At 41.7% G+C, this 12,381-nt stretch overlaps 1 protein-coding gene across 3 annotated transcripts in view; it reads right to left on the bottom strand.

Moving 5' to 3' along the window:
- Nucleotides 1–1,975: 1,975 nt before the first annotated feature.
- The window catches only part of tmem131l (transmembrane 131 like), a 108,218-nt gene continuing 97,812 nt past the window's right edge, over nucleotides 1,976–12,381 (bottom strand). For all 3 annotated transcript variants that reach the window (XM_038999890.1, XM_038999892.1, XM_038999891.1), the window contains exons 29-34: nucleotides 10,429–10,507; nucleotides 9,890–10,005; nucleotides 9,430–9,562; nucleotides 6,003–6,079; nucleotides 5,718–5,857; nucleotides 1,976–2,521 (exon numbers count right to left, since the gene is read on the bottom strand). In XM_038999890.1, coding sequence (XP_038855818.1) covers nucleotides 2,204–2,521; nucleotides 5,718–5,857; nucleotides 6,003–6,079; nucleotides 9,430–9,562; nucleotides 9,890–10,005; nucleotides 10,429–10,507 — 863 coding nt within the window. In that variant the 3' untranslated portion in view covers nucleotides 1,976–2,203. The remainder of the gene's footprint in view (nucleotides 2,522–5,717; nucleotides 5,858–6,002; nucleotides 6,080–9,429; nucleotides 9,563–9,889; nucleotides 10,006–10,428; nucleotides 10,508–12,381) is intronic.

Below are 12,381 nucleotides of genomic sequence, written 5' to 3'. Positions count from 1 at the left end.
GTGGGATTCATCAGACCAGGCAACGATTTTCCACTCAATTGCCCAGTTGGTGATGGTGTGCCCACTGGAGCCGCTTCTTCTTGTTTTTAGCTGATCGGAGTGGACACCGGTGTGGTCGTCTGCTGCAATAGCCCATCTGTGACAAGGACTGACGAGTTATGCGCTCCGGGATGCTATTCTGCACACTGTTGTACTGCGCCGTTATTTACCTGTTTGTGGACCGCCTGTTAGCTTGCACGATTCTTGCCATTCTCCTTCGACCACTCATCAACGAGCGGTTTTCGTCCACAAGACTGCCACTCACTGTTTTTTGGTTGTCGCACCATTCTCGGTAAACCCTAGACACCGTCATACGTATAAATTCCAGGATGTTTCTGAGACATTGGACCCGGCGTGCCTGGCACTGACGATCATACCACGCTCAAAGTCACTTAGGTCACTAGTTCTTCCTAATTGAACAGTATCTGAATGCCTCGATGTCGGTCAGCCTGCTTTATATAGCAAGCCACTGCCACATGACTAACCATCTGTAGGAGTGAACCATTTGCCAGAACGGGGTGGTGTACCTAATAAACTGGCCACAGTGTATTTACAACTATAACAATGATTTTAAATGATTAGAACTTGAGAAATGTAGAGCAAAAATAAACCACTGGGTTCCTTGTGTTAAATAACTTGATTTAAATAAACAAGAGTGGTCCGTATTCTAAAATGTGTTCTGAGTCCCCCTTACCGGTCAGTGATAATTTGACTGTCCCAAATCCCCTTGGAGCCTCTGTTCCTGCAAGCAATTTACTGTCCAATGGAATGGTTATCTGGCTAAATAAAATGTAGGCTAAACAGCATTTGTGAATCACCTTGTGTGCCACGATGCCATTGGTTTCTGGGACCAATCAGAACGGTTAGAATGTGTTTGCGTTCAAGAAATCGTTGGGGAGGTACTCAGATCCAGACTCATTGCAGAGAAGAAACTAACCGTCAGTGGCGTAGCAATTCACCGTAGCAAGGAGTTTGGGTAGCCAGGCAAACGATGCCAAATAGTGAGCATAGTATTTCCCCTTTCTCTGTCAAACAGTATTTATGGAACAGTCCATTGAGTCAAAAGAGAAAGTGAAGCCAGAGTGGGGACTGGTGTTATTTCTGATTTATACTGAACAAAAATATTAACACAACATGTAAAGTGTTGGTCCCATGTTTCAAGAGTTGAAATAAGATCCCAGAGATGTTCCATCCGCACAAAAAGCGTTTTTCAAAAAAAAATGGCATGAATGTGTTTACATCCCTGTTAGTGAGCATTTTGTCCTTTGCAAAGATATGCCCCACCTGTCAGGTGGATGGGTTATCAAGAAGCTGATTAGACAGCATGATCATTACACAGGTGCACCTTGTGCTGGGGACAATAAAAGGCCTCCACATAGTCTGCGACCAGCCACCGGGACAGCTGATGAAACTGGAGTATTTCTGTCTGTAATAAACCCCTTTAGTGGGGAAAAACGAATTCAGATTGGCTGGGCCTGGCTCCCAAGACAGTGGACTTGGCTCCCAAGTGGGTGGGCCAATGCACTCCCAGCCCCACCCATGGCTGCACCCCTGCCCAGTTAGGCCCTAATCTATGGATTTCACATAATGAATTTATTTAAATTGACTGATTTCATTATATGAACTGCAACTGAGTAAAATAGTTGAAATTGTTGCATGTTGTGTTTATATTTTTGTTCTGTATAGTTCCATTTGTGTTCAAAGATCAACAAATATCCTCATCCTAGAATCTTAAAAATGTCTTACTTTTAATTGATTGACATCAATTGTGCACAGTGATATTTCACTTAGTTTCACTGTATATTATTAGGTCATCACCTGCTGTACATTTGAATTCTGTGTCATTTTCTGGTTATAATTGTTTTTGTAAAGCAATTTAAACTCTGTTACTGCTAAATAGTTGTAGCGTTGGGGACAAAGCAAACAAGACATCAAGTACAAAACTTTTTAAATGTTTTAATTTTCTATGATCAAAACATCTAGAAAAATATACAACAAATGCTTAACCTTTCACAACATTGAACGTTTGAAAGAAAAAAAGGAACATAAAAGTAAAGGAATATTCACATTTTCCCCCCATTATCGATAAAAGCACATTCATTTCTTGTTCCTTTCTTTTATAGCATCGTTTTTGTTTGTTGTCGTCGGTTATGCCAGGTTTTTGTTAAATGTCGCCGCAGTAGCCCGAGTCGTTGGACAGCTGCGAGTTTGAGCTGCGGTTGGATGAGGAGTTCCAAATGTCCAGGTTCATATGGGGGCCGAAAGGGTTGAAGCTGGAGTACTGCTTGGGGCGGCACATGCCCCCGGGCTCCCGGTTGAAGGGGGCGTGAGGCGGGGTGATGGGGCAGACGGGGGACACCGGAGACATGGGGGCTGAGCGCTCGGGTTGGAAGTGGCTTTGGTACGGCTCACTCTGGGGGGTCCAGATGGAACCGAACAGACTGGACATTGGGGACAGGCTCCTGGTGCCGGGGAAATATGGCTAAGGGGGAACAGAGCGAGAGAAACAAAATATGGTTTAGAAAAGAAATGCCACCATTTATTTAACAAAAAAATTATAATATTAAATGTGGCTGGACACTTCAGTGATGGCAAAAATCTAAAAGTAAAGTTTATGAGAATTTCCTAAACACACAATGTTCCCTCTGGAACTGCTGCCATTTTTAACCACTTCATGTGTCTGAAGGTACAAACTCTGCAAATCAAGTGCAGTATAGGCCTACCACTGGCCAATCGGATGGCTCAGAGGACCGCGTTTGCACTAACGTAGCAGGCATAAAAGAAAGCTACAGTAAAGTTGATACTGTGAGATATCAAAACACTTAAAACCATGACTAGAGAGAGACTCAATGATTACAGCAAAGAGCTGCTGTTTTTATGAGTGAGTTCATGTTTAAGTTCTTAACTTAATATTCAACACTTTTATAAGCCTTAAAATACACGTTCTTCCTATTTCCACTCAGCGCTACAACAAGCACTGCAGCAGTAATGAATGAGTAGGAAAGTGCATCTATAAGGCTTCCATTGTTATTATTAGCGGCTTGGGTCTTTTATAATATCAAGGAATATTTCACTTTCTCTGTTCAAAGGAGTAACACACTTGCGCATGAGGCCGAAATAATGCGGTGCGACTCATCTGGAAGACCGTGTCAGTGGAGGAAAGGGAGAGCGGAATGAGGTTGAGAGGCGGACCCTCAGTCTGCTGCCCTCTCCCTCCGCTGAACAAGACCATCAGATGCAGGTACCATCAGCCCAGTAAAAAAAAATAAGAAAAGCTAATGATTTAAATGTATGCTCACTCAGCTGTGCTTCACACGTTCTGCCCCTGAACAAGGCAGTTAACCCACTGTTCCTAGGCCATCATTGTAAATAAGAATTTGTTCTTAACTGACTTGCCTAGTTAAATAAAGGTAAAATAATAAAATAAAAAATAATAATACAACAACGGATCTATTACCGGTGTGATTATATAGCCTACCTCAAATTTCGAATTTGAATTAAAAAAAAATGGCCCGAACAACAGCGCATTGGCAGGGCAATTCAAGCAAAGCCAATATTCGGTCATAACTTATTTGGCCTATAGTTTACTGCACAAACCTCATTGCCATGGTACTGTTGCAAATTGGTTAATGTTGCATAGGCTTAAGTTGTTAATGTCGAAAAAAAATCTAAGCTGTAGATCTCAGCTTGCATTTTGACTCAAATTGATCTCGACTCAGAAAAGGTTCGTGACCACTGTTCTAGAGTTCACTTAACACTATCAACATTTCCCTTTACTGTTGCAATTGTGATCGAATCAACACAATATTAGCCACTTTCAATGCAACATACCGAAACTATGCAAGCGATTTTGTTGTAGACAGAACGCATAGGAGTAGGATTCAATTGCATTGATACGCACTACTCCGCCCGTACTCTACACAGACCGGTGCGGCATAAACAATCAGGGCTGCAGTAGGCCGATATGTAAATAGACCATTGCCATATATGGATCTGTGCAATTTACTATGAACTGGACTTTGTTTACAGCATGAGCGGCCGTAAGTAGATGCGCTTGTTTTGAGATCAAAGCGAGAGCTGCATGTAAACATTTTGTTCATATCCTTTGCTAGTTAGTGAGTTATTAGCCCAGTTATAGATCATTTGTATTCAGCAATAGGGGAGTGATTGCTTCCTACAAGAGCACAAAACTTATACATTTCTATACATTTTTGAAAAGCGAGTTAGGTAAAGAGCTTTTTTTTGTCTTAAAGGGGCAGTGTTGTATTTGAGACAGGCTTGAATAAGCTAAGTGGCCAATAGGCAGAGGGTAGCATAATTTGTCTGATTCTCTGTAATGATGCATTTTATTTGTGAAGTGGTTTCTTGCATCAAACAACATTTTCAGTCACCTTGTCTGAAGGACATGTTGATAAACAGGATAATGTCAAGCCCAGCATGTTTTCTTTTGGAATGTAGACCTACATTGAACGCAACACATTGGCTGCTACTGTAGGCTGAATGATAGAACTGCTATTTCCATGTTAAAATGTTATGGGATGCATTATCTCCATTGTTTTTGGTAGGCCTACATTACGATCAAATAGCCACAGTAGCCTACTTGGCCACTGTTAAAACTGTAACTTAAAGCAGGTACAGCCTCAGTCTTCATAGTAAACGTGCACGGGAAGTTGCACCGAATTTTCACAACATTCAAGTTTGCACTCATCAACCCAGAAATTTGCTCAGCGCCCAAATAACTTTGAGGGAACATTCCATACAAGACATGTTTGATAATAATGGAAGTGGTCAGGATCTTGATAAAAACAAGCATAAAAGCTTCATGTTACAGCCCTGTCGCCACTAGTATGTTGGTATTCACTTCCTGGTTCTTGTTAGAAAATAATTCAATACAATACGTACCACTTATGTGACTTTTACCAAGAATTAGGAAAAGAAAGGTATCATAAATGTCATCAAGCAGTCAGTGACATTGTTTTGGTCTAAAGAACAGGTAAACAATGCTCTCTAAAATAAAGCCTAACCGAAAGACTATGATCTATGTTGTATTGAACCATGCTGAGGCCAGAACCATGGTAGTTTGTGAAAAGTGGAAGTTGTCCACGCAAGAGAAGCAGACAAAGCCTCACTCCCTAGATTCCCAATCAAACCGCAGAGGTTGCAGTTCCTATTTTCTGAGCTCCATTTGCTTTTTTATAAATCACACAGTTAGATTGTGATGTGAAAATGTGATAACCACAGACAGCACAGTAAAAGGGAAAAACAGAGGTTACAGAGGTCAAAGGGCGTTTCAGAAAACAGATTCAGATGAGTTACAATAATACTCACATTGATTATCCATATAAATAATTTCAAACAATCCTTTATACTTTATATTAATATCATAAATATATAACATTAAATACTAAGCTTTACTGAGACAGATTTAGTAAGCGTTTGGACATGGCTTTTTCCACAGGGCAAAATAAAAGGCTTGGAGAAAAAATAAATAATGTTAAGTGTAAACGAAGGCAGTTCCTTGTTTAGCTTCGTCTTTGGTGTGCAGAAGCTTAGTTTACCTGGCACAAAGCCAAGTGGTTAGGACTAAGGTCATTGACTGAGGCAGACAGGGGGTCAGTAATGATAGATATTAGGGGGATTAGGTTGAATGGAGCCAGCAGCGGGTCCCGGAGGTTTACCTTGCTGCCCACACAGCTGGCTGTATCCCAGGTCGAGGGAGCCTCCTGGGAACATTCCTCGCTCCAGCTGGGCTGGTGGCTGTAAGCTACCGTCTGGCTCTCTGGCTGGCATGGGAAATTATTGTGGAAGTTGGTGTTGCCTGCGGACCGATGGTAAGGACACAATGTTAAGTGTTTTTCCCATGATATTTCACCAGGTTGTCCCATTGAGATCAAAAGTCCTTTTTCAAGGGAGACCTGTACAAGACATTTTACACACAATAACACAGTAGATTTGACGCCTACCCGCTGACATGTAGTTGCCCTGGTCACAGTACACGTACGGGCTGTTACATTGGCTGTTGGCACTGTTCCAAGGGAAGCTGTTCGAGAACACAAATGAACAAAAATACAAAATTGTGAATTAGCTAATACACATGATTTCACAATTTTAAAAAAATCTATAAATTGACAGATGACAACATTACAGGGATAAACACATTTGAATTTAAGGATCCCCATTAGCTGCTACCAAGGCAACAGCTACTATTCCTGGGGTCCAGCAACATTAAGACAGTTGCATACAATCAAAAATATTACGTGACATTACATTTCATAACACTTTTCACAACACATTAAGTGTCTGCCCTCAGGCCACTACACTACAACCACATACCTACAATACACAATCCATATGTACTTCTGTGTAGAATGCGTGTGTTAGTACGTGTATGCGTATCTCTTCACAGTCACCGCTGTTCCATAAGGTGTGTATATATATATATAAATAATTCTACTGCTTGCATCAGTTATCTGATGTGGAATAGAGTTCCATGTAGACATGGTTCTATGTAGTCCTGTGCACCTCCCATAGTCTGTTCTTGACTTGGGGATTGCGAAGAGACCTCTGGTGGCATGTTTTGTGGGGTATGCATGTCCGAGCTGTGTGCTAGTATTTTAAAACAGACAGCTACTTCTTACAAAAACTAGTAGTGAGTAAGTAAATATCTCCTCTACTTTGGGCCATGAGAGATTGATGTGCATTCCGTTTACATCTTCTGAGCCAATGTTCCTAAGTCCATCTTTGTGGCACCTGACCACAGTAGTCCAGGTGCGACAAAACTAGGGCCTGTAGGACCTGCCTTGTTGATAGTGTTGTTACGGCAGAGCAGCGCTTTATTATGGACAGACTTCTCCCCATCTTAGCTACTGTTGCATCAACATGTTTTGACCATGGCAGTTTACAATTTATTTATTTTAATTTTATCTTTATTTAACTAGGCAAGTTTGTAAATAAGAATTTGTTCTTAACTATGACGGCCCATTTTTACCTTGTCAGCTTGGGGATTCGAACTAGAAACCTTTCGGTTACTGGCCCAACGCTCTAACCACGAGGCTACCTGCCGCCCCATCTAGGGTTACTCCAAGCAGTTTAGTCACATCAACTTGCTCAATTTCCACATTATTCATTATAAGATTTAGTTGAGGTTTAGGGCATAGTGAATGATTTGTCCCAAATACAATGGTTTTAGTTCTAGAAATATTTAGGACTAACTTATTTCTTGCCACCCATTTTGAAACTGACTACAGCTTTTTGTTAAGTGTTGCAGTCATTTCAATCGCTGTAGTAGCTGACGTGTATAGTGTTGAGTCATCCGCATACATAGAGGCATGCCATTAGTAAAGATTGAAAAAAGTGAAAGGGCCTAGACTGCTGCCATGGGGAATTCCTGATTCTACCTGGATTATGTTTGCGAGGCTTCCATTAAATAACACCCTCTGTTCTGTTAAACAGCTAACTCTATCAACAATATAGCAGGGGGTGTAAAGCCATAACAAATGTGTTTTTCTAGCAGCAGACTATGATCAATAATGCCAAAAGCCGCACCGAAGTCTCAAAACAGCTCCCACAATCGTTTTGCTATCAATTTCTCTCAGCCAATCATCAGTCATTTGTGTAAGTGCTGTGCTTGTTGAATGTCCTTCCCTATAAGCGTGCTGAAAGTCTTGTCAAGTTGTTTACTGTAAAATAGCATTGTATCTGATCAAACACAATTTCCCCCAAAAGTTTACTAAGGGTTGGTAACAGGCTGATTGGTCAGCTATTTGAGCCAGTAAAGGGGACTATACTTTGGTAGCGGAATTACTTTTGCTTCCCTCCAGGCCTGAAAGCACACTTTCTTGTAGGCTTACATTGAAGATATGGCAAATAGGAGTGGCAATATCGTACGCTATTATGCTCAGTAATTTTCCATCCAAGTTGTCAGACCCAGGTGGCTTGTCATTGTTAATAGACAACCATTTCTTCACCTCTTCCAGACTCACATTTCGGAAATAAAAAATTACAATGCTTGGCTTTCATATTTTGGTCAGATATACTTGGATGTGTAGTGTCAGCGTTTGTTGCTGGCATGTCATGCTTAAGTTTGCTAATCTTGCCGATGAAAACAAATCATTAAAGTAGTTGGCAATATCAGTGGCTTTTGTGATGAATGACCCATCTGATTCAATGAACGATGGAGCTGAGTGTCTTTTTGCCCTAAATTACAATTAAGGTGCTGTAAAAGGTATTACCATCATTCATTTATCTTTGTTTCATAGTATAGTTTCTTCTTCTTTTCATTCAATTTAGCCACATGATTTCTCAATTTGCAGTACGTTTGCCAATCGGTTGTGCAGCCAGACTTATTTGCTATTCCTTTTGCCACATCCCTCTAAACCATACAATTTTTAATCAACATAGGAATCACTACAAAACATATTGTATGACTTCTTATATTGTATGACTTCTTATATTAGGCCCAGCCTTTGGAACTGTGGTTTTCCTAGATATGGCTACTATATTGTGATCACTACATCCTATAAATTTTGATACTGTTTTAAAGCAGATTTCTGCAGCATTAGTAAAGATGTGATCAATACATGTTGATGATTTCATTCCTGTGCTGTTTGTAAAGGTTGATTGATAACCTGAACCAGGTTGCAGGCACTGGTTACAGTTTGAAGCTTTTTCTTGAGTGGGCAGCTTGATGAAAGCCAGTCGATATTAAGGTCACCCAGAAAATACACCTCTCTGTTGATACCACATACATTATCAAGCATTTCATACATATTATCCAGATACTGATTGTTAGCACTTTGTGGTCTATAGCAACTTCCTACAAGAATAGGCTTTAGGCAGATGAACCTGTAGCCATTTTACTTTAACAGTATTTAACATGAGTTCCTCTCTAAGCTTTACAGGAATGTGGTTCTGTATACAGACCGTAACATCACCCCCATTGGCATTTCTGTATTTTCTGTAGATGTTATAACCATGTATTGCTACCACTGTATCAAAGGTATTATCTAAGTGATTTTTAGAGATGGTCAGAATATGAATGTCATCTATTACAAGCAAGTTATTGATTTCATGAACCTTGTTTCTTAGGCTACATATGTTAATGTGGGAAATTTTTAAGCACTTCTGGCATGCTTGATGCTTGTTTTTATTGGGAAGGATATGAGAAGTAGGTAGACATGACAACGTTCTATTTGTTAAAGCTAATAGTACAGGGTGAGCACTCCCTACTAGGGCACACCGCCTCAGTGCTATAAACTCTGGTTTATAGGCACATGATTACTGTATAAAATAGCTGGATGATCGACAGACATTCAAAATGGCTTCCTAAGCTACAACATGACTGTACAAAAAGACACAACTAGTACATTTCGCCTTGGCGTAGTGACGTACCCGTTGAAGGGGGCGGGGGCTGAGGCTTGAGGTACGTAGGGCACGGCCTCTGAGGTGTTGTACCTGAACTCATTGGTGAGGGGCACGGAGGGTGCCGACCACGTCTCCTCAGGCAAATAGTGGCCCGCCACATCTGAGAGAGAAGAGGGAAACAATTAAGATAGAGCGTTTCTAACAGGGTAAGCTGTAACGCAGGCTTTATAGTAGGGTAGAGAAAAAGCCTGCGTACTTGGCTGTCCAGAAAGAGCATTGGCCATCCCCGATTTACGACACCAAACATTTACAGCAATCGCACTCATTTGCGAAACGCATTCAAGCAATGACAAACAATACAATACCCTTGATTTTATAGCACTTCCCTTTTTGAGATCAACGTTCTATTTATAATAGACAATACATTTTACACACGGGTTCTGATGTACTGGTATGTCAACATTTATTGACTGAGCACTTCACTCACCCATGGTTCTGTCCATGCGGGCTGCTACAGAAGCGAAGCTGGGGGCAAAGCTGGGGGGCACCGGGGCGGGCTCTGTTGGGCTTTGGCAAGGCTCCTTCCTGTACAGGTTATTCATGCTGCACGCCAGGGGACAGATATAGCACGTTGAGATTATGTGTAATGAAAAACACTTAAAAAATGTACATAAATGATCATCATTATTATTGGAATTTTGACTTCTCCATTAGGGTTGAAAATGACAAAAACACTTTGATCCTAAGGACTTTTAGAACGATAGTACACTTCTTGAAACACTAAGAGCGATACAGTTGGTTAGAGAATGGCCGTGCTTGCCACACTACAGTTGTGGGTTGAACTGTAAGTAGCTTAAAATAAAATAGTCTGCTAAATGACCATAAGAGTACGTCTTCCATTCTATGTGGTTGCTGTGTGTGTGTGTGTGTGTGTGTGTGTGTGTGTGTGTGTGTGTGTGTGTGTTTACATGTGTGTATTTATCCGTCTGTGTGTGATTACATCAGTTAATGTGTGCGCGCGTGTACCTCTGGGCCTTGTAGGTGGAGTTCATGGTCTGGTAGCAGTCCCTCTCGGCTGGGTAGACGCCGTACTGCATGGAGTCCCCTGTGGACACAGACACACAGCTACAAACCGCAACTCTGACCCTGCTTTCTAATGAAAACGTGGTAGTTCATTCATCCTTCTCTCTCCCATATCAGCGCCAGAGGGGGAGAGAGAGCGTGGGAGGAGTAACGTTCATGGAAATTGTTAAAAAGGTTTCAATAACAATTCAGATAAATGCAACAGTGAAAATACTGCAATACTTTTTCGAATGCTATAAATCAAAATCAGATTGACTGAATTATAGCACATAAAACATATTACTGGCACGGACAAATAACGAATGGAGCTCAGGCATTTTGGTAGGAATTCAGGCATTACATTTATTGTAAAACACCTTTTCCCCCCCAGGTTTAAAAAAAAATACTTTGTGATAAAATAAACAATATTATGTGCGTCATTTGCCTGGATGTATTTGCATTCATTAATACATGTTATATAAAGCGGTGGAACAGGACCACAACCAGCAACAAAAACATGCTCTGTCTCTAGGCCAACCTGCACTCCCCTGTGCTGTCTAGACAGCCTCATTAGTTATTCATTACTGTTGTCACATTCTCTTGCATAATTCAACAAGTGTGTCGTGAGGAGGATAACCATGCATTTTTTTAATCAAATGCTTGGCTCTAGATTACGCCCATCTATACATACTTACATTGTTTGCGAGATCAGACATTTTATCACTATACATTTTCAGAAGTACCTTTCATTTCAGCGCCTCTAATTTGGAAACATTTGAACTAAAGCATAACTTTTTTTTCAAATGAACATAAGTCTAAACCTACCAAAATAAGACATTTTTCTTGTGATGCAACTGTCGAGACAGTGTCTTAAATCCCAGACGTAGTGTTAGCGTTCTTATAGAGGCAACGGAAAAACAATGTATTCCATTGAGCCCATTTCAGCTATTACCAGAGTGTGTTTGACAGGTCAATATAAACGTTAATGCGGTCCTCGTGTCAATGAGAAAACACGAGCGGCACTAGCAAGTGTGAGAAAGAGTCACCAGAGTAAGAGATTTAAATGACAAGTGGATTTTGCACCCCTCAAAACACAGGAAATAGATGGCTGAGACAGAGAGAGAGAGAGAGAGAGAGAGCGGTAGACATAGAGAGAGAGAGAGAGAGAGAGAGAGAGAGAGAGAGAGCGGTAGACAGAGAGAGAGAGAGAGAGAGAGAGAGAGCGGTAGACAGAGAGAGAGAGAGAGAGAGAGAGCGGTAGACAGAGAGAGAGAGAGAGAGAGAGAGAGAGCGGTAGACAGAGAGAGAGAGAGAGAGAGAGAGCGGTAGACAGAGAGAGAGAGAGAGAGCGGTAGACAGAGAGAGAGAGAGAGAGAGAGAGCGGTAGACAGAGAGAGAGAGAGAGAGAGAGCGGTAGACAGAGAGAGAGAGAGAGAGAGAGCGGTAGACAGAGAGAGAGAGAGAGAGAGCAGTAGACAGAGAGAGAGAGAGCGGTAGACAGAGAGAGAGAGAGAGCGGTAGACAGAGAGAGAGAGAGAGAGAGAGCGGTAGACAGAGAGAGAGAGAGAGAGAGAGCGGTAGACAGAGAGAGAGAGAGAGAGAGAGAGCGGTAGACAGAGAGAGAGAGAGAGAGAGAGAGCGGTAGACAGAGAGAGAGAGAGAGAGAGCGGTAGACAGAGAGAGAGAGAGAGAGCGGTAGACAGAGAGAGAGAGAGAGAGAGAGAGAGAGCGGTAGACAGAGAGAGAGAGAGAGAGAGAGAGAGCGGTAGACAGAGAGAGAGAGAGAGAGAGAGAGAGCGGTAGACAGAGAGAGAGCGAGAGAGAGAGAGCGGTAGACAGAGAGAGAGCGAGAGAGAGAGCGGTAGACAGAGAGAGAGCGAGAGAGAGAGCGGTAGACAGAGAGAGAGCGAGAGAGAG

The sequence above is a fragment of the Salvelinus namaycush genome, chromosome 8, assembly GCF_016432855.1.
Source record: "Salvelinus namaycush isolate Seneca chromosome 8, SaNama_1.0, whole genome shotgun sequence".
Lineage (NCBI taxonomy): Eukaryota > Metazoa > Chordata > Actinopteri > Salmoniformes > Salmonidae > Salvelinus > Salvelinus namaycush.
The sequence above is the reverse complement of the archived record's forward strand: the minus strand, read 5'-3'. Positions and strand labels throughout refer to the sequence as shown.